At 33.8% G+C, this 22,510-nt stretch overlaps 3 protein-coding genes across 7 annotated transcripts; 1 reads left to right on the forward strand and 2 right to left on the reverse strand.

Moving 5' to 3' along the window:
- The first annotated feature begins 635 nt into the window (after positions 1-635).
- LOC141684053 (general transcription and DNA repair factor IIH helicase subunit XPD) lies at positions 636-8,334 on the forward strand. The gene is made up of 12 exons (XM_074488885.1): positions 636-1,291; positions 2,341-2,621; positions 2,953-3,035; positions 3,117-3,520; positions 3,947-4,140; positions 4,468-4,648; positions 4,746-4,870; positions 5,621-5,710; positions 6,376-6,454; positions 6,556-6,632; positions 7,185-7,293; positions 7,970-8,334. Exons 1-12 carry the CDS (start codon positions 761-763, stop codon positions 8,084-8,086), a joined length of 2,271 nt encoding a protein of 756 aa, XP_074344986.1. The 5' UTR covers positions 636-760; the 3' UTR covers positions 8,087-8,334.
- Positions 8,335-8,667: 333 nt separating this feature from the next.
- On the reverse strand, positions 8,668-12,586 carry LOC141686679 (transcription factor BHLH42). 5 transcript variants are annotated; one of them, XM_074491725.1, is made up of 9 exons: positions 12,444-12,586; positions 12,151-12,348; positions 11,822-12,073; positions 11,187-11,283; positions 11,041-11,055; positions 10,827-10,883; positions 10,246-10,729; positions 9,152-9,966; positions 8,668-9,003 (listed from the first exon to the last, which is right to left on the reverse strand). In XM_074491725.1, the coding sequence occupies exons 2-9, from the start codon at positions 12,270-12,272 to the stop codon at positions 8,920-8,922; spliced, it is 1,926 nt and encodes a 641-aa protein (XP_074347826.1). In that variant the 5' UTR covers positions 12,273-12,348; positions 12,444-12,586; the 3' UTR covers positions 8,668-8,919. The 5 variants fall into 5 exon arrangements, with proteins under 5 accessions (XP_074347826.1, XP_074347827.1, XP_074347828.1 ...); XM_074491726.1 differs by having other exon boundaries at positions 12,151-12,330; positions 12,444-12,581; XM_074491727.1 differs by lacking the exon at positions 12,444-12,586 and having other exon boundaries at positions 10,246-10,321; positions 10,412-10,729; positions 12,151-12,422.
- A 2,035-nt stretch (positions 12,587-14,621) lies between these two features.
- On the reverse strand, positions 14,622-18,457 carry LOC141687035 (F-box/kelch-repeat protein At3g23880-like). The gene is made up of 3 exons (XM_074492176.1): positions 17,124-18,457; positions 16,831-16,919; positions 14,622-14,948 (listed from the first exon to the last, which is right to left on the reverse strand). The coding sequence occupies exons 1-2, from the start codon at positions 18,374-18,376 to the stop codon at positions 16,874-16,876; spliced, it is 1,299 nt and encodes a 432-aa protein (XP_074348277.1). The 5' UTR covers positions 18,377-18,457; the 3' UTR covers positions 14,622-14,948; positions 16,831-16,873.
- Positions 18,458-22,510: the final 4,053 nt, after the last annotated feature.

Consider the following 22,510-nt stretch of genomic DNA (forward strand, 5'->3'; position numbering starts at 1 on the left):
CATATTCAAAACACAGTTGTATATTTAAGAATTGATTTTTCAGAAAAGCAAAAAAAAATCAGAATTTCATTTAACTCCCTTTCTGTAAATATGTTGTTGTATTGTCAGAGAATAACACAAACTTAATTCAATTAAGATTTTAAAAGATTTTCAAATTTTCTGGTTATTCAATTTAGATTTTGAAAATTCATTTAAACTATGAAGATATTCAATTTGAATTGTAAAAAATCCATTGAAATCTAAGTGTTTTCAATCTAAATATAAAAATTAATCAAAATCTTGGGGTATTCAATTTAGATTTTAAAAACTCGATTGTATTCAAAATTTCATGTTTTTTGTTTCATTTGAAAAATTGGCGAAGTTTGATGAAATTGCTAGTACATTTTTAATTGTTTGAAATCTCACCAGGATACATGATATTTTTAATAATTTTTAAAAAAATTCATAAAATTATCAAGATTATAATTTTTTTTATCAATTTCGTCCAAATTCGCCAACAATTAAAATCAGTTTTTTAAAAAAATTTATGAATTATTATCAATTATTCAATTTTTATTGAGGGTCTGATCTGTACGTTGTTTCAAAGTTTATGACCAAATCTTCACCAAAAAAAAAGTTTAGTAACCAAATAATTGTTTAACCTATCTTAAATTCTTTAAAATAACATCCCTCTCCTTCATCTCGCCGAAACCCAAAATCTCGATCTCTCTCCGGCGACACACAAAACTTTCCCAAAAATCACAAACAAATTCAACAAACAATGAAGTTCGAACTTGAAGACGTAACCGTATACTTCCCATACGACAACATCTACCCTGAACAATACCACTATATGCTCGAACTCAAACGCTCTCTCGACGCAAAAGGCCACTCTCTCCTCGAAATGCCCACCGGCACTGGCAAGACAATCGCCTTACTCTCTCTCATCACCAGTTACTCTCTCTCTAAACCTTTTAATCCAATTAAATTGGTTTACTGTACTCGCACTGTTCACGAGATGGAGAAAACCCTAGCTGAATTGAAGTTGTTGCATAAGTATCAGGTTGAGTGTTTGGGGAAGTCTGCCAATATTCTCGCGATTGGCTTGTCGTCTCGGAAGAATTTGTGTGTGAATGAGAAGGTTTTGAGTGCGGAGAATAGGGATTCGGTTGATGCCGGGTGTAGGAAACTGACTGCTAGTTGGGTCAGGGAGAAGGCAGTGGAAAATAATATCGAGACTTGTAGTTTTTTAGAGAATTATGATCGGCAAGGGGAGGGGTTGTTGTTGCCTTCCGGTGTCTATACATTGCAGGTCTCGTTTTTGATTTATTGATATTGTGGAATGGTTATTTTTTTGGTTTAGTGTAGAATAGTAGAAGTAATTACTTTACGATATTTTTTAGGAATGTTAAATATTGTGTAATTTAGTTTAAGTTTTAAAAGGTGCTAAAGTTGTGTTGCGTAACTTGTAGTACTAGTAGCTTTGTTTTCGTAGTGCATGGAATGATATTACAGTAATTGTTGATTTTGTAAAATGTTTGATGATTTTGGTGCAGTGTAGAAGTAATTAAATAATGGCAATTTAAGTAATTGAATTAATGTGCTTTGTAACGATTTGGTTAATCTATGATCACAATTTTATGTTCTTTTAGGAATGCTAATGTCATGTAGTTTAGTTCGAGGTTTAAAGTGCTCAAACTTGTGATGCAAGAGTAGCTATTAGTCTACAGAATCGTATTTGCCTATTTGGTGTTCCGTTGTATTGTTGATATATTATATTTTTAATTGGCGGTATATTTTTCAATTTTTGTTTAAACAACTATGGAAAAGTTTCAAGATGCTAATTTAAACTTAGACTGAAGAGAGATCAGTTGTACAATAATGGATAGCTCTCTTCAAGTATTTATCTAGCTAGGCCTATAGAGATTCAATATAAATGTATTGCGTTCTGTTGGAGGACATCATGTAACCTAACAGCTCAGCTGTTGATTAAGTTGCACTATACTATATTGAATGTTTCCACGGTTATTTTTTTTCTACTAAGCTAGCTGCTAGTAGCATCATTATTGCATAGAACTCTACAAGTTGATGTGAAAATATAAGAATCATTTTTATATGCAGTAAATTCAAGAATCCTCATGTTTGCACTCCATGCTTATTTATAAATTATAAGAAGCCGATCATTTTTTGTTGTCTGATGTATTTTAGTGGATTTCGTGTGCTGCATTGCAGATAATTATGTGATTGCATGCATAAGTTTTAAAACGATGACAAATCATACAAAACCATTTTGAAACAAGAATTCACTTTTTTTTTTTTAATTCTAAAATCATCTGGAGATTACAAGTGTTGATCTTTCAGGACATGAGGCTATTAGGGAAAGAGAAAGGATGGTGCCCATACTTTTTAGCTCGCCATTTGGTAAAATTTGCCAATGTAGTGGTTTATAGCTACCAGTACTTGCTTGATCCCAAGGTTGCGGGCATTATATCAAAAGAGATGGAAAAAGAGTGCGTTGTAGTGTTTGATGAGGCTCACAATATCGATAATGTTTGTATCGAGGCCCTTAGTGTAAGTGTGAGGAGGCAGACACTTGAAGGTGCTACTAGGAATCTCAGTAAGATGTCTCAGGAGATTGATAGGTATGCATCCCATATTTTACTACAGATACCCCCTCTCCAAGATGGTTTTAGTTGGTGATTCCAGATACAGAAAGTCAAAATCTCTTATCTATAATGTTTGGTGACAATTACCTGAAGAAACATAGGGGATTCTTTTTTCTTTTTCTTTTTTTTTTTTATTTTGTAAATTTGCCACATGTAATTTTCTCTATATTCTTGATCAGATTAGTTTCTATATGTTAAAACTGAGTTACTGATAGACATCAGATTTGAAACTTTCTTGTGGTGCTACTTGTGTGTGTGTTTGTGTGTGATACATTAACTTATACTGCCATTGTACTATGGTAGGAAGGTTGAAGGAAAGTGATGCTGGTAGATTACGCTCTGAATACAATCGCCTTGTTGATGGTTTGGCACAGCGAGGAAATCTAGCTGGTATGTATATGCGTAAATTACTAATTTTTTAGCGAACTGATATTCGTATTTACCATTCATCTATTTTGTGCTCTTGTCTAGTCACGGATAACTGGCTTGCAAATCCTATATTGCCTGATGATATTTTGAAGGAAGCAGTGCCTGGGAATATACGGCGGGCAGAGCATTTCTTGTCTGTATTACGCAGATTAGTTCAATATCTTAAAGGGAGATTAGAAACTGAGAATGTAGTGAAGGAGGGACCTGTTACTTTTGTTGGATCTATAACTGCCCAGGTTGGGATTGACAAGAAAATGTTGCAGTTTTGTTATGATCGACTCCAGTCTCTGATGATGACACTGATGATAACTGACACAGAGGAATTCCTACATATTCAAACAATTTGTGACTTTGCAACGCTTGTAGGGACATACACTCGGGGGTTTTCAATCATCATTGAACCTTTTGATGAAAGAATGCCACACATTCCTGATCCTGTGTTGCAGGTTTGCAGTTATTTAAAATCTGAGTTCATCTTGATGTTTGACAATTAGAGTTCATGCTCCACATCGGCTCATTTCAGTCATGAATAAAAAATGGTCTTAATATATGTCTCCAACTGGTTGTTTTAAGTATCTATTAGTAATAAGTAACATGTTAGTTTCTGTTTTATGATCAGAGCTATCACTTGTAAACTATAAGTAGTACAACTAGTAGGCTTGATGTTCTCCATTATTCTTTTAAAAGAATTTGCATCAGTGCACAATTTCTGAAGGATATCTATAACACTTTTCCGTGAGTACTTTCTTTCTGATTAATTCCGTGCATACACAATATACTCAAAAGTTGTGGGAGTTACTATGTTTTGATGGTGTTTTTTACTTTTTTGTCTTAATTCTGATTAATGCCGACTGTTTACACTATCAATCCAGCTTAGCTGTCATGATGCTTCACTTGCAATTAAGCCTGTCTTTGAACGATTCCAATCAGTTGTCATCACTTCTGGAACACTGAGCCCAATCGATCTATACCCCCGTCTTCTCAATTTCAATCCTGTTGTTAGTCGAAGCTTTACAATGTCGTTGACAAGGGATTGTATTTGCCCAATGGTTATTAGTCGTGGAAGGTAAAATGCTGATACTGTGGCTTACAATTTAGTTGTGCATTTCGTCACACGTGTTTATGCCTATTGTTCTCTTTATTATCTAACAGTCTCTACTGTGGTTGTTGAACTCAAAGAAAGAAATCAGATTGTTTGGTAACTTGAATCTTTGTCATTCTCAGCGCTTTAGTTATACAAGCTTTTTAAAATTGGACCATAGTTCCCATTCGATCCTGCTATTTACCGGCATTCATGATTATCATTGTAGATAAGCCTCTTGTAGAGTTTTGAAAAGGTTCCTATTGCCAATGGTTTAGCCTTTTATTTAGTAGTACTTTTTATTTGTTTCAGCGATCAACTTCCTGTTAGCACAAAATTTGATCTGCGAAGTGATCCTGGTGTTGAAAGAAATTATGGGAGGCTTTTGTTAGAGATGGTGTCCGTTGTTCCAGATGGAGTTGTGTGTTTCTTCGTAAGTTACTCATATATGGATGGCATAGTAAATAGTTGGAATGAATTGGGAATTCTGAAGGTGAATTAGACTTATCTATTGATTTGAATCCCCAATTTGCACTTTTTACTCCTATTTTTCGCAAAATGTTTTCTTTACCTGAGGGTATGTGCCGCAGGAGATAATGCAACATAAGCTTGTGTTCATTGAGACACAGGATGTTGTTGAAACTACTTTGGCCCTGGACAATTATCGGAGGGCTTGTGATTGTGGAAGAGGTGCTGTCTTCTTCTCTGTGGCCAGGTACACTCCACTGATTGCATACTAATTTCATCTTAACATACTCGTTCATACGTGAATTATGTTTTACTGTATAATTTATTCTGCGGATTGTTTGTAAAGCCTGAATTAGTTGGCAATAATCTAGGAATACTAAAGAGTAATATTATAGAAGTTTTGTATTATGCCTTTCTATTTTGTTCAAGAATAATGCTGTAGTTATCACACTTATCTTTGTTGTTTTGTTTTTCTTTTTTGTTTTCATTTATATTTTTCTGTCGCTTGCTTGCAGTTAAATTTTATCCTTATGCAGGCTATGTTTATTTCCGAGGACTGTAATATTTCGGAATATCTGGAATGTACTCAGTTTGTTATCACCTTATCAATGAAATTAACCCCATGGATTTTCGTAGTAAAATTTTAGTTAATTTTTGGGGATACCGTCCTCTCTCCTAGGTAATAGGTATTAATCCCACGTGAAAGAATAAGGAAGTCATTTAAATTTATTTTATTGGATAACTTTAGAACCAAGTGTTGTATTTGGTTGGGATGAATGAATTTAGAGGGAATGGAATTTTAAACTTTGGGATAGGTAGATGTTATAAATTATAATATATAATCATAGTGATATAATATATTAACTATGCAAGTTACCCGTTGATTAAGAAAAGTGATTGTGGGGACATTGAGTTGTGTTGTGTATCTAAGAGACAGAAGTTTTAAAATAAGATCAATATTATCATGATGTTGCTGAGAGTATCTGTGTTTTTACAGGGGAAAGGTAGCAGAAGGCATAGACTTCGATAGACATTATGGCAGACTTGTTATTATGTTTGGTGTTCCTTTCCAGTACACTTTAAGCAGGTTATCTCTTTATTTAGATGTGAAATTGTTTAAATTATATCAATTACAATGATTTACTGTTGTCCATCGATTATATCTATAATTTCTGGATGTTGAGTATGTGGAACTAATTAATGTAGTCATAATATGTCTGACATGGCTTAAATTCCAGAGGTTGTTAATTTATACATGGGTCATGGAAGATGGATGTTAATTATTATCTTTTTCTAGAGGAAAAAACAATCTACTTGTCGTGGTAGATAACCTACCTACCCTAGAACTTTAATATACAATTTTTTAAATATCGATCTAATCATATGAATAAAACTATCATGCAAAGAAAAGAAAAACGAACATACAAATTATAAGAAAAATTGACATTGTATGGTGTAATTTATAACCATATAATATAAGTATTATATATCTAAGCCTTTGGACATATAGCAAAGAGGAAATATAATTTATAGCGTTAAAAAGTTATACTTTTAAGAGAACATCATAAAATTTGTTGTGTATTTACGTAGTTCTGCATGATCTTTTGACTGTATGGTTGGATCAGTGAAAATTTTGTTGCAATGATGGTTTTTAAGGTGGTAACATAGGTAATTCATCTAACCTTGTAGGTAGAATCTTTTACCATTTTCTTTATTCAGTACATGTGTTTATCTCTTAATTTGATTGTACAGAATATTACTTGCACGGTTGGAGTATTTAAGGGAGACCTTCCAAATAAAAGAAGGCGATTTCTTGACTTTTGATGCCTTGGTATTTATCTGATTTAATTCTACATTTTAATCTGTTAAATGTATGGTTGTTTGAGATTAACTACTATGTAGTCATTGACCATTCCTTGGCACACATTGCAGAGGCAGGCTGCTCAATGTGTGGGGCGTGTCATTCGTTCAAAAGCAGATTATGGAATGATGATATTTGCAGACAAAAGGTTAAATTTACAGTTTTTCTACATCCTGTTAATGTGTGATCCCAAAGCTTTGCTTCTCCCATAATTAGCTGAATACTATTTTTTTTTTGAAAATATAACCAACGATTATATGTTTTACTAATTTTTTATCAAATCCCAAGTCCATTACAGTTGAGGCAAATTCAATGTGAATTGTCCTACTTACCTTATGTACATATTTTCATATTAGTTGAGGCATTTTTCATGTTAATTTCTGTTTAAGAGTTTGAAATATGGACGCATGTGAGAGTGAGTGCCAGACAGCTAGAGTTTTTATTTCTTGGGTAAATTTTCTTCCCACAAGGCAATGCATTTATGCTTCGTTTGGAATAAGGAGTTTGGGGACATTAGCTAAAGAAAGAAGAGGAGGTTGAGAACCTCGTATTGAATAATATATATATATATATATATATATATATTTTGTTCTCATGGAATTTCAAGAGATGGAAGTAGGATTCATGTTACCAACTATTATAGTGTAGAGTAGACCACATTCACACCTGAGGGTCAATTATCTATGGAATTACTTTGTAGGTACACCCGTCATGACAAGCGCTCGAAGTTGCCAGGATGGATATTGACACATTTACGTGAAGCACACCTAAATTTGAGTACCGACATGGCGGTGCATATAGCAAAAGATGTATGTCAATCTTCTATTTCATTTGAATGTATATAGATGTACGTCATTTTATATTTACTTCTTTTTCTATTTAAAGTAATTGAAAACAAAATTCTTCACTATCGATCTCTACAGATATTTTCTTACTGAGACCTGTGTGAAAAAAGTAAAATGTTTGCACAACATAAAGAATATAAATGAGACTTCCTTTGTCCCATAATTTTTCCGTCCTGTCGATTTCTCCCTGCATGTTAAGACGTATTAAAAATATACTTGCACGTAATAATTTTGAAATTTTCCCTTTTTCCTTGTAGATGATTTCAAGACTTGAACATCTTATAAAAAAATCAAAAATATTGTGTGCTAGTATAATTGTAAAACGTCTTAATATACGTGCAAAAGTCAAAGTGAGAAAAATTGTGGGACGAGTACTTTAGAACATATATGTTAGGCATAATTAAAAGGAATGTGCCCCTTTAGGAGGGCACTCGTTAGCATTCACTCTTCTCTTTTAGAAAGAACTAACATAAGCGAACATATACAGTAGCCATAAGGAAATGTGCTTCCCTTTTTAGAAGTAGAAGGCAAAAGTCACTATCTGTTACTGACTGTTTCTAATCTTTTATGAGATAATTGTATTCATCAACAATGCGATATCAGCTTAACATGTACTAATGGTTTATTATGACGGGTGCAGTTCTTGCGCAAAATGGCCCAACCATACGATAAGACTGGCGGTGGTGGTAAGAAGACCCTGTTGTCACAAGAAGACTTGGAGAAGATGGGCAGTGGCAATACTGACATGCTGTTTTGAGGATTTATTTTTATGAATTATAGCAATTAATCAGTTTGGCAGTTGTCTTGCATATAAAATTAACCATTACTTTAGAAATAGAAGACACGTTTTTGGAGGTAGAAAAAGTCAGCTGGATATTCCGGAATCTGAATGCTTAGAAAGATTGTTCATGATGTCTACAGTTTTGATGTACATTAACAGTTGATATCGTGTAGTGCTGTTCTAAATTTTTGAAATATGCATAATAGAATCTGCTGTGGTCGAAATTGAAATGATTTTGTTACATACAGTGTTCTGTGAATTTCGAATTTTGCATAACAGATTCTGCCGTTGTTTAAAAGACACTCCCGTATTTGCTAATATGTATCCGTTTTCATTAAGGTGCTGCATATTATTAATAGAAAACAATACAAAATATGGTAACTGCTCGATTGCTTCATGATAAAAAAGCAATCTTCATGTCTGCAAAACAGCGTAACTCTGATTTTGGTGATATTAATACGTTTTTATCAGGCATGCCTTTCTTTCTATGTCATGTTAATATATCTCATTGCATGATATATATAAATACATCATGCAAATTATATATGCAAATTGCGAAGATTTAAATCATTTATTTATTTATTAGTAATATAATATTATTGCCAAACGTAGCTTTTGCTATTCTCACGAGGTTATGCTCTTATAAAGTTCTGCGAGCTAAGCCTCACTTTTATAATGTATTAACAAGCTTGGTCTTATAAAGTTCTGCGAGTTAAGCTGGGAAAGCCTCGAGTTTACCTAGTTTTACCTCATCAACTAAATGTGTAGCTCTGCAGGGACTTTTTCCTCCATGTTTTGCTTATCTTCGTTTAAGGGTGCTGTGGAATGATAGTCTTTATCGCCTTCTTTACTTCCGTTATGCTTGCCTTCTTCCCATTAACGTTCTCCTTCACCTGTTTGTACAAGTTAAGCAAATTACACCAATGTCTGATTTTTATGTATATTGACAGAAAAATTGTGATGCATATTCTCTAAGTTCAGATCAACTGCAATTAAATATGCATTTCTTTTCCCGAAGAGAACTTGAAAGATGAGGATTACCTTAGCCCTGAGCTCAGCTACAAATCCACCATCACTCGAAGAAGAGGAATGAGCAGCTGTGATCTCCATCCGAAACTCCCTCAGCTTCATCATCATATCTAATAACAATCCTTCCTTGTAAGGACACTTGACCTCCACCAGCCCATCATTCTCTATTATCGACACTTCCATCGTCGTTTCCTGCTGCATCTCCGCTGCTTTAACCATTCTCCGACCTCCCCGCTCCACCACCCTCATCTTCCTTTTATCTCTACGGGAGTCCACATGATTTTCTTGTCGCTGATCAACACAATCACTACCTTCATTCATATAACGTTCACGTGCTTCGAGATCATGTACCTTTTTCCGAAGCTGCTTCACGTACTCTATTGTATCGCCTAAAATAGACGCCTTGTCCATTTTGGTAACAAAGGGTACTAATGATCTTAATATTATAAACCTCTCGTTTAGTTTTTCTCTGCGGCGACGCTCTGCGAGCACATGGTTCGCACTGAGTTCTTCCTGTGAGGCAGATTTTTTAAGCTGCGACATGACAGACTCAATAGCAGTGTCGTCAAGAGATTTGGAGTGGAGGTAGGGGACAGTAAAGAGCATATACTTGAGGAGAGATTGGGAGGTTTTTCTGGACTTGCAGTGGGACCTGGATGTGGCAGCAGGTGTGCAGATACTGAATGAAGATTGGGGGGAATGGATAGAATAATACATTGCGGCGGAAGTGTCAGAACTCTGGCCTGAGAATTGGCGGTGGTGAAGGATGGTATTGACTGTTTGAGAATAATGGATGTCTTCTTCGTGTTCCTCAGGTGGAAAGGCTCCTGTGTAATCAGAACAAGAAATAAAATTCTTAAGAACAACCTAAAAGCTAATTTTTTATAAATAAAATTCAACCATAAATATCATTTTGTCATGCAATAATGAGATTAGACATTTTCAGATGAGTATACTACATTGTTAAAAGCAGGGATGGAGGTAAACCGAGGTGTATGAGTTAATTGTTTCTTTAAAAAACTTTAGAATTTGATATCATCGCTTAACATGTCTTATACTTATTGCATTTGATCTTCTTATCTATTTTTGACAGGGGAACGAAGTACCTGTCGCTGTCAGTGGTGCATGAGTCCACTCTGACCCGGTTCCATATGGGTCAACTGGGATCACAGGTTCGCTAACCTTAAGCAAGTCAAAATCGGAATCCAGATTATTTGAACCATTCTCGGGTGACCCGAGACAAATACTATTATTCCTAGTATGCAATATTACCTGACCACTCTCACCTTCTATATTACCAACCACTCTGTGTGGATCTACTGAAACAAAAGGAGTAAGCGTCCGACCCGTTTCAGCCTCGATATCAACTCCATCACATTCTTCGTCCTCTTCTTCTTCTGCATCGTCTTCATCATCATTATCATCGTCGTTTATATCATCATCGTCTTCCATTTGAACGAGCCTTGAAGGAGAGTCTAGATTTGAAGTGGAGTGCTCCGAAAGAGCTGGATTAGGTGGCTGAATTACCAGATTATTGCAGTTGATAAAAATGTTTTTCACTTGTTGGATCAACTCTGTCTTCTCTTGGACCTGCATTCACAAATTCTTCTGAATTCAATATCTTCACTCACACGCACGCACAGAAAACCTTTTGTTTTTTGAAAATAATGTTTTATCTATAATTAACCTTGTCGGTCGTTCCGAGCTCAACTACACCATCAAGGAGAGGAATGCATACCACAGTCTGCACATTTGTCATAGCTTTGTTTTTAAACACAAAACATATATACAACAACAAACACGCATTTATAGAAACAACATGCCGCTATTAATTCTATAATATGTGGAGGAAATGGAAATAATTAAACTAAATGAACTTGACGGTAAATAAATAATTTTACCTGAACTCCAGCACTCTAGTGAAAACATCCAGACAAAATCATGTGCAGAAGGCAGAAAGAAATAAGATCTGATAAGTGAATCTTCAATGATTTATCAGCGTTACCTATTAGAAATAATTTAATAAGTTGTGGTATACATTAGTTACCTTAGCAAGAATAGCTCTGATGAAGAGTTTACTGGAGGCCTCATTCGCACCCTTAAGCCACAGGTGTCGTCGCTTCACATAGGCCTTACCAGGTAACCTATACCACGATTATACCAACTAGTTTATTTTACTTGGATATTTGTCAATCTACCTAATACATTGTGAAATCAAAATCAAAGTAATTTTATGTTTAGATGTGTTAATTTAAAAATAATTTAAGAGTAAGTACGCACTTAACACATTATCCTTGCAAGGAAATTATATCTAAAATCTATATCTGCTACGGTGAGTCTGTGACCAATCAAACACATCCTTTCATTATCAAGAAAAAATACAGAGAACTTGAGTGTTTTGTTTTGTCTCCGCTCTCCGATAATTTGGTGATGGGGACTATTCCGTGTAATGATTTATGAGTCAAAATGTAGAAAGATATGAAAAGCCTTTCAATATATTCAGATGTTAGAGATAGGAAGGAGATGATGCAGATGGAAAAAGGAAGAAAATTTCTAATTTTGTGGAACAATGTGAAAGAATTATATGATGCAAACAAGTTTTCAATGTTAAGTATTTTGGAGAGTTTAACTCGTAAATATGTATTAAAAATAATATGCGTGAATGAGTAAAGATGAACGTACCCTACTCCGAGAGGAAAAGAGAAAGAGACACACAAAAGATAGAACCACTCAGATTCAGTCAAGTCCTCCGGGGACAGAGCTGCAGGACGCCTGGTAGGGTGGTTCAAATCTCCGGTGGATAGAGAGTCATAAAGCTCTCTCAGTTGCTGACTTCTCTCAAGTGAAGCCTCTTCTGTACTATCTTCCACTAAGTTTACTGTCTTCCTTGTCTTTATTGCACCATTGTAATAACCATCTCCCCATACTAACACCCTACATTCATTCATAAACACTTAAGCACACACAATTCACACACACACCTAAAGTTAGGAGTTACAACTTATAAGTACCGTTGTTGAGGACACAAGTGCCAGAAAAGGCTGTAAGTCCAGTGAACCGCCTGTACTGCAGCTCGTAACATGCTTTGAAGCTGATGAGCATTCGAATTACAAGGTGGTGGTGCTGCTGCCATGTCGTACACCCTATTCGTCTCACAAGCTAGACTTTGACGGTTCTTTAAATTTCTACATCTGATACGTGCATTTGAACTGGCATGCATTCAGTATAAAATCACAAGAAAGCAGATGAGACTCAAACTAAAACAGAATTGTCAGAGACATGATTATGTGAAAGGTATACTTACCATGGGATAATTACTCACTTGCTACTAGCTAGCAGCTGAGGAAACTGGGACAAAAGATTACACTTGTGTCATATGACTGGTTGGTCTAGCCACCGGATTGTTATTATCTTTTATGCAAACGTATGCTGCTTCTAAACCGTAAGCATCTATTTTTTTGTCTTCTACTTTAGTACATTATTATTTTGTCGGCTACGGAAATTTAAATCCTCACACGTAGATATACTTTTACCTCTGATAGGCTAAGTTTTCTAGCCGATTCAAATGAATTGGGTTATTAAAATGGCTAAAACCTGCCCCTCCCGATCCGCATACACCCCTACTAATCATACAGTATATATTGTAAGACATGGAAGATTCGGATGACTAATTTTGCCCAAGAATAGGATCAAGTTTATAAACCACGTGTAGTATTTGTGTGATGAACTTTTTTTTCCTCGTGTACACGACATGACTAATTTCTGCTACATAATTATCACATCCAACTCCTTGTCAAAGGCTTCAAACATCCATTTTGATGAAAACTGTATTGAATTTGACATTTCCATCATCAACTGTCCAAATTGATTCTCACACATTAGTTTATAGTTGGTGCAATTATCAACGAAACCACATTTAAGTGTTTTATACTCCCGTAATAGAAATTATACATTGACATTTGGTTGGATGCGGGACGGAGGCTAGTTTATGTAAACATAATATTCAGATCCGTTACACATGCATGTGAAATGAAGGGTATTTTTCAAAATACAAAGAGGTGTATTTTGTAGTATTCTCCAATTTACTTTTCAATTTTGTATTGAAAACTGACTTGATTTCAGAAAAACTCCGGTAATATTGCTAGTTTTCTGGTAGATAAATGTGGAAGCTCTACCACTACTCAATTATAAAAGAACAGGTAACTTCTTTTGTTATCGTATGCTCTGTTCTATCCGTGCATATAAAGCTAGCACTCCAATTTGGAAAAAAATGGCAAGACAATTTTAGCAGGATTGTCATATGACATTGCAGTGTTTACAGTTTCGTACATTTAAAACGAGTGTCAACACTTTCAGACATCCTACAGAATCAGTCGGAACGTACATCACATCCTGCGGACAGCTACAATGCAACATATATCGATAGACACGACACATCCTATTTATTGTTACACTTCGAATCATCTCATCTAGTGTTCCAACTTTCAAGCGTCTTTTTGAATTGTGGTCTCATCTATTTCTTTTTTTTTCTTTTCATTTTTACGTATAGTAGTCTCCCCGTGGAGCAATTCGAAATCTGCTGCACAAGTGATCAAGCAGCTCCTCTGTTTAACTTCCATTTATATAGAAAATTCAAATCATGCTCCACGCAACAGTTGCCACTAGATGGGACCAGATCTATCACTCAAAAGCTAAGTTCAATTTTAAGGATTTTGACAAAAAAATGGCACTACAACTTGTATATTCTTTATCTTTAAGTAACTTCTAGTACTCTCTTATAACATTTTTACAATAAAATATTTTTACAATAAAAAAATCATTTCTCTTTTTTTTTACATTTATCTCTCTCTTTATTCTACTTTTTGTCCATATCTTTTCAAATTTATTAATATAATAATAATAAGGAAGGAAGATAAGGATCATTGTTGGAATTGAAATTCAAAATCAAGTCTTAAATCACTAAAAATTAATATTTTATAATATTTATAAGGAAATTATTAGATCACAGTTGGACTTGCTCTAACATTGCAAATCTCTATCTATAAAAAAATCAGATTTGAAGTAAAAAATTAGAGGGAGCTCTACTGAGAGAGACGGGGCAACTAAAAAGGTAAAAATAAACAAATGTGTACTTGCACCTTGAATTAAAATAAAAAGCTTGCAAAAAGTATGGCCCGGTATAATTCAATTGTAAAAATCAGTAATCGGTATTAATCAGTTTAGGTACCGATTAGAAATTAATCAGCAAATATATTTAAATATTTTAATAATATTTAATATATTTACCTTATTTATTATACAATATATAATACAAAAATAATTTATAAATATTGATCAGATTTCAAAAATTAAATCGGCCAAATATTTTTTAAGGATTAATAGGAGATTTTTTTAAAAAAATAGGGAATTTTTAGAATACTACTTCACAGATAAAAGCAAATACAATACCAGATAAAAAAACCAACTCAATCCACACAAAGGATATGAATCTATCTACCGTATATATAATAGGTTACGTCTCCAGTATATAATTCAAATTTTGGCAAGAGAACTAGCAAGAGACAATAATATTTTAACTTTACCCAACAAAAGCCCCTAATATAGTTTAACGTTTTCTTCCTACATTGAATATTTTAACTTTAGCATCACATGCAGTATACATTCCTAAAAACATAACAAAGAAAGCATTTTAGAGTACAAATGCTTCCATGACCTATATAATGCCTTCTTCAATTCAGCCATATCCATCTCATATCAGACTTCATAAAAATGCAGTACCAATTAAAAACCTTCATATAGATACTCACACCTGGAAATAATAAAAAATTTGATCAATATTACAGCCATCCAAATAAGTCAGTCAATTGTATAAACATTACGATGGGAAGCCACTTCGGGAAAAAAGTCCACCATGTATCATTTACTAATACCACACAAATATATATGACATGTATATCCGCAGCACATAATGCAAGAATTTAAAGGAAATCATAAATGCCTCTAGAGAGACAGGTTATTTAAGAGGGTACAAGTATGCAAAATGATGATTTTATAAGTAGTATAACTACAGTGACTTTCGGTCAGTCAAGGGATGTAAACTGCATTTACCTAATTAGAGCATGTCCAATGGGCGTCGTACCAACTGATGTTGTATTTATAATATAGTACCCAAGAAAAAATTCCACTTCAATGGGGGTGTTAAACACATATGTAAAATAGCAAAACGCTATGCTTGGTGCTAAATAAAAAACCAAATAACGATGTTGCTATTATTGGCACATAAGCATGCAAGTGTAAAAATGAAAGGAAATGGGGTAACTAAAGTAATACAGCAAAATATAGTTGTATAGATTTATTTAAATATGTTTCGTGTCATTTTAGAACTATACATTGGAGCAGAAGTTCTACTTTAACATTAAAAATCACTTTTTAATTTAAAAAATTACTGTATTTTTAATGGTACTAACACTTGCTCTAAGAGTTCATAACAATTAGTATATTATATAAGCAAGCATCAAGTTTCTTTGTCATGTCTATGCTGGTCATAAATAAAACAGGAGAGCAGTATTAACCGACATATATGATCAGTACCAAGTTCTTCACAAACTAAATAATCATACAATCGAATTTTGTTTCTAGACCTACTCGGAAATCTGAATCACACAAATATAAAGCCTTACGTCTGTCATAACAGAAGAATTTTCCTAAATCCTACTATTGGCAAATCTACTTGGAGTGCTGTCAAAAACTTAAAACCAAAATGGCAAGAAACACAATCTTTTGACTCGCTGCCAATAGTTCAATTAAACTGCCCAATTACAGTGCATCATTGCTATTCATTTAATTATAACCAATAATCGATTAAACTACCCAGAACCTAGTTCCAGTCCATTATGGCTATTGGTTCCCTTATCACTGGAAAAACAAGAAAAGAATTGCAGTATCACCTTCATTAAGTATTATGACTGCAGACTTTATCCATCACCTTGACTAACCCAAACTTCACAACCTTTTAGTTTAATGGACAAGATAGAGTGGCAAAGACTACTTTAATATCCCAATGAATCTTATTATAGATATCTACTTATGAATCTTAAATCAGCTATAGACATATTGCAAAGAATTGACCCAAGAATCTAGGCTCGGAGTTACACCTTACTAGCATTTTAGAATGACCAACTGCAAAAAATAAACCAAAAATTTCACAATTCTATGGTCACCAGTTTCAGGGTTGGAAACCATAGTCAAGACTAAGAGCAATCAATAACTTTAAGGTGCTTAAAGTTTATTACATGCTGCACGGGAAAAATATTAGTGCTGACAGCTCAAATGTCCTTCTAATGGCTTGTATATAAACTATTTAAGTAGGAGCTCAAAAAAAATCTCAGTCTCAGGTACCTCACGAATATTAGGTGATGCTAAATTTTTAAAAAAACATATGGCGAATCTAATTTAAAGGGGTTTCAAAGGTAAACAGGGAATTGTAATTAAGCTCCCTGGCAAAAAAAATAGAATTAAGCTACAGATAGAAAGTAGTGGTCTTATACAAATCAGCACCGGTCAGCACTAAAAATTTGTCCATCATATATACCAAGTTTAATATGATATCGAGATTCAATCACCAAACGGTATAGCTTAAATGGAGTAAAATCACTAAGAACAAGCATTTTACTACTAATATAGTAATATACCTTCCATAAGTCTTCTTAAAGCATTTTTCCTGCCTGCCCCACACTAAAGGTCAAAGACCGCGTCAAAATCATCAGGCAAAGATATAGTCCTGAAAGTTAAAAACAAACCCGATAAATATCATACATGCAAAGAAGTAAATCAATTGCAGCGACTAGTTAAGAAAAGCTAACTCAAAAATAACTGCCCTACTAGGAAGTATGAACTGTATCATTTCAGGATAATGAGCACGGATAAATTGCATGACAAAAATCTTAAAGCACGGCAGAAAATAAGAGGACATAAATGGGGATACCAGGTCTTCTTCCTGTGTTGAACCTTCTTGTCTTTGTCCTCATTACCAATCACTTGTATTCCCTCGACGCCAACTAAACTCTCTACATAACTGTACGACTGAAACCAAAGTGGTGTTAGAGTGTCAAATTCACTGGCTGGAAACATACAATTAGTTTTGGGATCACAATAGTAAAGATTCCGGTCCAAGTCTCCATCCTCTTCCCCTGTCTTCACAACAAGCTCTCCAGTGCTAAAACATTGAGGAACACTCATATTTTTAAAAGAAAATGGCCCAATAATATATATCTTTGTCCAATCAGAAGAATTCTCATTCAGCACGTACAAAGCAAGAATTGAGTTTGGACACTGACCAGGAGACAGAACCAAGGCAGCAACCGACTCCTTATATTTCACAGGATTCACATAAGTACCTTCATTCCTGACAAATACTGGATACGGTACTTTCTTATAGACCTCGGTACGAGGATCAAACGCCCCCAATATCTCTTGCTTATAAGCATCAAACCCCACCCAATACGGAATATTATTGACAATAAACTTGCAATTCGGAAATTTCGGCCAAAAAGGAATACAAATCCCCTGTCCACCCTCAACATTTCTCCAATAACTTCTCTTAAACGAATAAATCTCAACCCTAGACCACCTCCTTTCCTCAAACTCGGGCGGAATAACAACCGGAATAATCAAAATAATCTTAAAATCATCCGCCACATCATCAAACCCAAACCCCACCGACATATCCTCCCACTGATCATACCCAGTTCTAAGTCTACGCAACATAATTAACTTGGAACACCCAACAACCGGGTTCCACAATGCAACCATACTCCCGAAAAACTCCTTATCATGGGTAAGACACAAAACCCCATTTATCGAACCAGCAAGCACCATATCTTTCGAGAAATCATCGAAAGTAATTTGATAAGGATACTCTCTTACTATACTACCAATTCGTTCATTTTCGATACGAAGCAACGAAACAAGGGGCTTAGTGAAACTTAACATACAGATATGATTGTCGGTGTTGTTACGAGCAACGGAATTAAAAATAATGTGATTATTACGCGTTTTATTGAAATGAAAGTGTTTGTGAATAAATTTAGGGTGAGAAATGAGAACGTACCAGTGCTTGGAAACGCACCTGAATCTTAAGAGTGATTTAACCGGAGTTCGATACAGGATTTTAATTATGATGTGTGTAGGTAATGTTTTTGCAGGTTTGCTTAGACTGTGATTTCCATTTTTCTCCATTTTGAGCTTTTTAGGGTTAGGGTTTTTGGTGTTAAATTGAGAGATTGTGTAGTACCGAGGAGGAGGGGTTTATTGGGCTTGGTGATGGTATTTTCGTTTTTGATTTAATAATTAATAATTAATCTTTTTTTTATTAATCTTTCACTGATTTTTTATATTTTTTATTTCAAACATTTTTTTTACAAACAAAAAACAGTTTTCATTAATTAAAATCAAATACATCCGTACAAACCCCCAACTGCAGATAAAGCTAGATTGGAAAATAAATACTCCCTCTATTTTTTATTATATGACATTTGACTTTTGTGCACACACTTTTAAGTGTTTTGACCGCATAGTTAAGATAATAATTTTTAATTTTTTCTTTTTGTGAATAAAAATATATAATTAAAACTTTAATTTAGAAAAAGAAAATTTTAAAAAATATTATTTTATCTATACAGTCAAATCACTTAGAAGTGTGTGCACAAAAGTCAAACGTCATATAATAAAATAATAAAAAACAGAGTGAGTAACATACTAAAAACAATTAGATGATTTGTTTCCTAATTGTTTAACACACATAATATAAAAATTCTTGAAATTAAAACGAAATCAAAACATACCAAACTACATACCAAACGATCTAAACTGCATGTACCAATATCCCAAAAGACAACAACATCATAATGGATATTTCAACGAATGAATTTGGTTTCATACTTGATTGATCAATAATTGAGGCCATTTATCTCTTTCGCGGTCTTATGAAAATATATCGACATCGTCGTAAAGCAGGGGCGAATCTACTAGAGAGCGCACCCAGCCTCCGTTGAGCGGAAATTGGAAAAAAAAAAGAATTGCAGCTGGGTGATAATTTGCAAGCTTAGGAAGTGTTATGTTTTTTTTTAATTAGAACAAGAATATGGAGAGCAAGTAATACAATCCCAAGCATGTGCTTCTACGTAGTTAGTTCATACATGGTAGTATGCTACATATAATTCCTGTATATAACATGTTTCTTGTTAGAACAAAGCGAGCAATATACTTATAATATACTTATGAAGTTAAAAGTTATGATGTTTGTACTCTTCCTGTTTGATGAAATGCTCATTAGATATTTTAAAATTTTTAGATAATAGAAAGCTTTTTCTGTATCCATTTCTTTTTGTGAAAAATCGATCAATAAATTAAAAAAACCTTCAAATTTAGTGATATTATTATTTAAAAAAATAATTGCGCTGGTCGATTTTTTTTGCTTAGGTTCGCCACTGTCGTAAAGATTTTATAAATCTTGAAAAGGCTTATGGCATTGTTCCACAAGAGGTTATTTGGCTCTGTTTACAAGCGCAAGGGGTTTTTCATTTATATTTACGCATTATACAAGATATGCATTCGAGAGTACGAACATGTGTTATGACTATACAAATTATTTTCCGGTTGAGATAGGACTCCATCAGGTATCAATGTTAAGTCTATTGTTATTTTAGTTACTTTGGTTGTGATTACCCGTGATATCAAGTTAATATGTCTGGGTGCATACTTTTTGCTAATGATATTGTGCAGATAACTACGTCAAGAATCGAGGTAATGCAAACTAAGAGTATTGGTGTGCATTATTTGAGGGTAAAGGTTTATGTATAAATCGTTCTAAGACTGAGTACTTTTGAGCTAATTTTAGTGAGATAACTAATGAGTATGATGTTATAGTATGTATGTTAGAAAATTAGGATTTTAGAGTTTAATTTAATTATGTTCTTGATGTTAATCCTAAAATCTAATGATTGGAAATTGTTCAATGATATTTGAATTTAAATTTTCATGTATGGTTTTAAGAATTTTCTTAATGAAATCCATATGAAATAAGAGTTGAAAGTAGCTTGGAAAAGCTTGGAATTTTTTTTAGAATGTTTGTCCCACATTAAAATAAATAAAGGGATTGTGTGCTTTATATGGTATCACACACATGAGTAGTATACAACTATTAAGGTGTGTGATGTTGCATTGTGTTGTTGTGTGCTTCACGCGCGCGCCGCCGCCACGCACCGGGCCGGGTCGGGTCGACGGGCGATTTGGACGAATGTCTCGGCGTCTCGCGTACGCGAGGCGACCTGGACGAGGATTTTATTTATTTTAGAATTAATTTTAATTTAAATTTATTTATCAGTGATTGGATTATTATTATTATTAATTATTGGGCTGGATTCGATACTGAATTGGGCTAAGTCACTTTGATAGTGGGCTTAGTCTAATTCATTGAACCTGGACATGTATATATAATCTGATCTGTAACTGATATATTGAATTAAAATATAAATCTGATAATAATGTGGGTGTTAAGTGAAAAAACTGTTACAAATATTTTAAATTCAAAATCTGATCAGTTTTGATTTTATTTATTAATGGAGCAGTTTAATTCATATATTAATTGTGTGGGCAGTTTCACTTTTCCTCTCCTATAAATAGAGGCTAAAGTGAATGTAATAGACACATCACACAACATTCTCTTCTCTTCTCCCTCTCTGCATTTCTCTCCCAAAAACACAAGTCCGAAGTGCTGTTATTTTTCCGGCGACTGAGGTGCTAGTCGAGGTGGAGGTTTTGTTGCTGCTGTTAACATAAACTCCGAGCTGTTTTATCCTGGTGGAGATATTGCACGCATCCCAAATGCAGCAGGTAGGGGACAATATTCTCTTAAAGAGCAGCCAGGGCTTCGAGCAAGGCCTGGTGACTCAGCTGTGATCTTCTTTTCTTGACGTTCTGTATCTGTTACTACCATTATTTTCAGTCTCCGTTGAAAGCTATGGTTTCGGGTACATCTTCGTTTTTCTCTTCGTTATTTCAGTTACTGATTTTGTTTACATGCATGCTTTGTTTTGTTGACTGTGGTCTTGGCCTGGACTTGCTAAATTCTTTATACACTTGACTCTATGGTGCTATATTTGTTAGTGAGATTTACAACAATGTATTGGTGAAGATCACGTTCTATTGACTACTGGTTTTAAGTATATGGGTTCCATTATTGATAATAATGGGGATATTGCTATGAATGTTACACATCGTATTAAGGTAGTCTGGATTAAATGGAGAGTTGCTACAGGAGTGTTGTATGATAATACTGTACATTTGAAGTTGAAAGGAAAATTTTATATCATCAAAATATGAAAAAAGTAATTAAATAGTTTCAATAATCAAGTTTCAAATATTAATTCATTCATTTACTGGCACAGTATTATGAAGTTGACAATCAATTAGCAGAGTCAAGTTTGATTCTCATTAACAGCTTTTTTAATAACTAATAAACGTGGGTTAAAATTATCATTTAAAATAGAATAAAATGTCTCATAAATTTAGAAGCTAATACAATGTCTCAATCTGGCACCATTATCTAGCAATATTGTAACGACTGAGATTTATGTGATATAGTTTATGAGAATAAAATATAATTTTATATAATTCTTTGGCTTATGTGCAATTTTTGTGAAATAGTAAAAGAGTAAGTAAAAATATCTTGTTCTAATTTCATGAATCGATAAAGGGTCTAAGTTATGATTTGGAAACGTGATCAAGTCAGTTGTGTTGGGCCGTAACCCGTTATGTGATAAGTGAATTTAATGAAGAGATTGTGAATAAGGAAATAAGTAGATTATGTTAAGTTATGAAATATATAGAGCCCTCTGTGTATTTATGTTATTTGGATTCAAATTTGCAAAGGTTATATTGTTATATGAATTATTGAATATCTCGTATAAGCATAATCAATTCTAAAATGAAATTTATATGTAAAAGTGTATAAATATGAGATGTAATTGATGGTAAAATGTGAGTATATGTTATTTGACAACTTACGATCTAATTTGTAACTGGAGAGTTTTTAAATATTTTTAAATGATTTATTAAGTAATAAATAAAGGTTATTTGACCTTTAAATAATTATATAAAACCATTCGAGTACGATGAGATAGTGAAACTTGTTTTGTTATCTCTAGAATAATTCTAAAGACTTTTTAAAAATAAGAGTTTGAATTATTTTAAGGTTTGGGCATTTTAAAATGAATTTTTAAAAATTATTTTTATCTTATGAGTTATCTTACGAAATTCGCAGAAAATTAAATTGTACGCTCATATATTATTCTAAAAATACCAAGGGATAGA

Source organism: Apium graveolens, chromosome 9 (assembly GCF_009905375.1).
Source record: "Apium graveolens cultivar Ventura chromosome 9, ASM990537v1, whole genome shotgun sequence".
NCBI lineage: Eukaryota > Viridiplantae > Streptophyta > Magnoliopsida > Apiales > Apiaceae > Apium > Apium graveolens.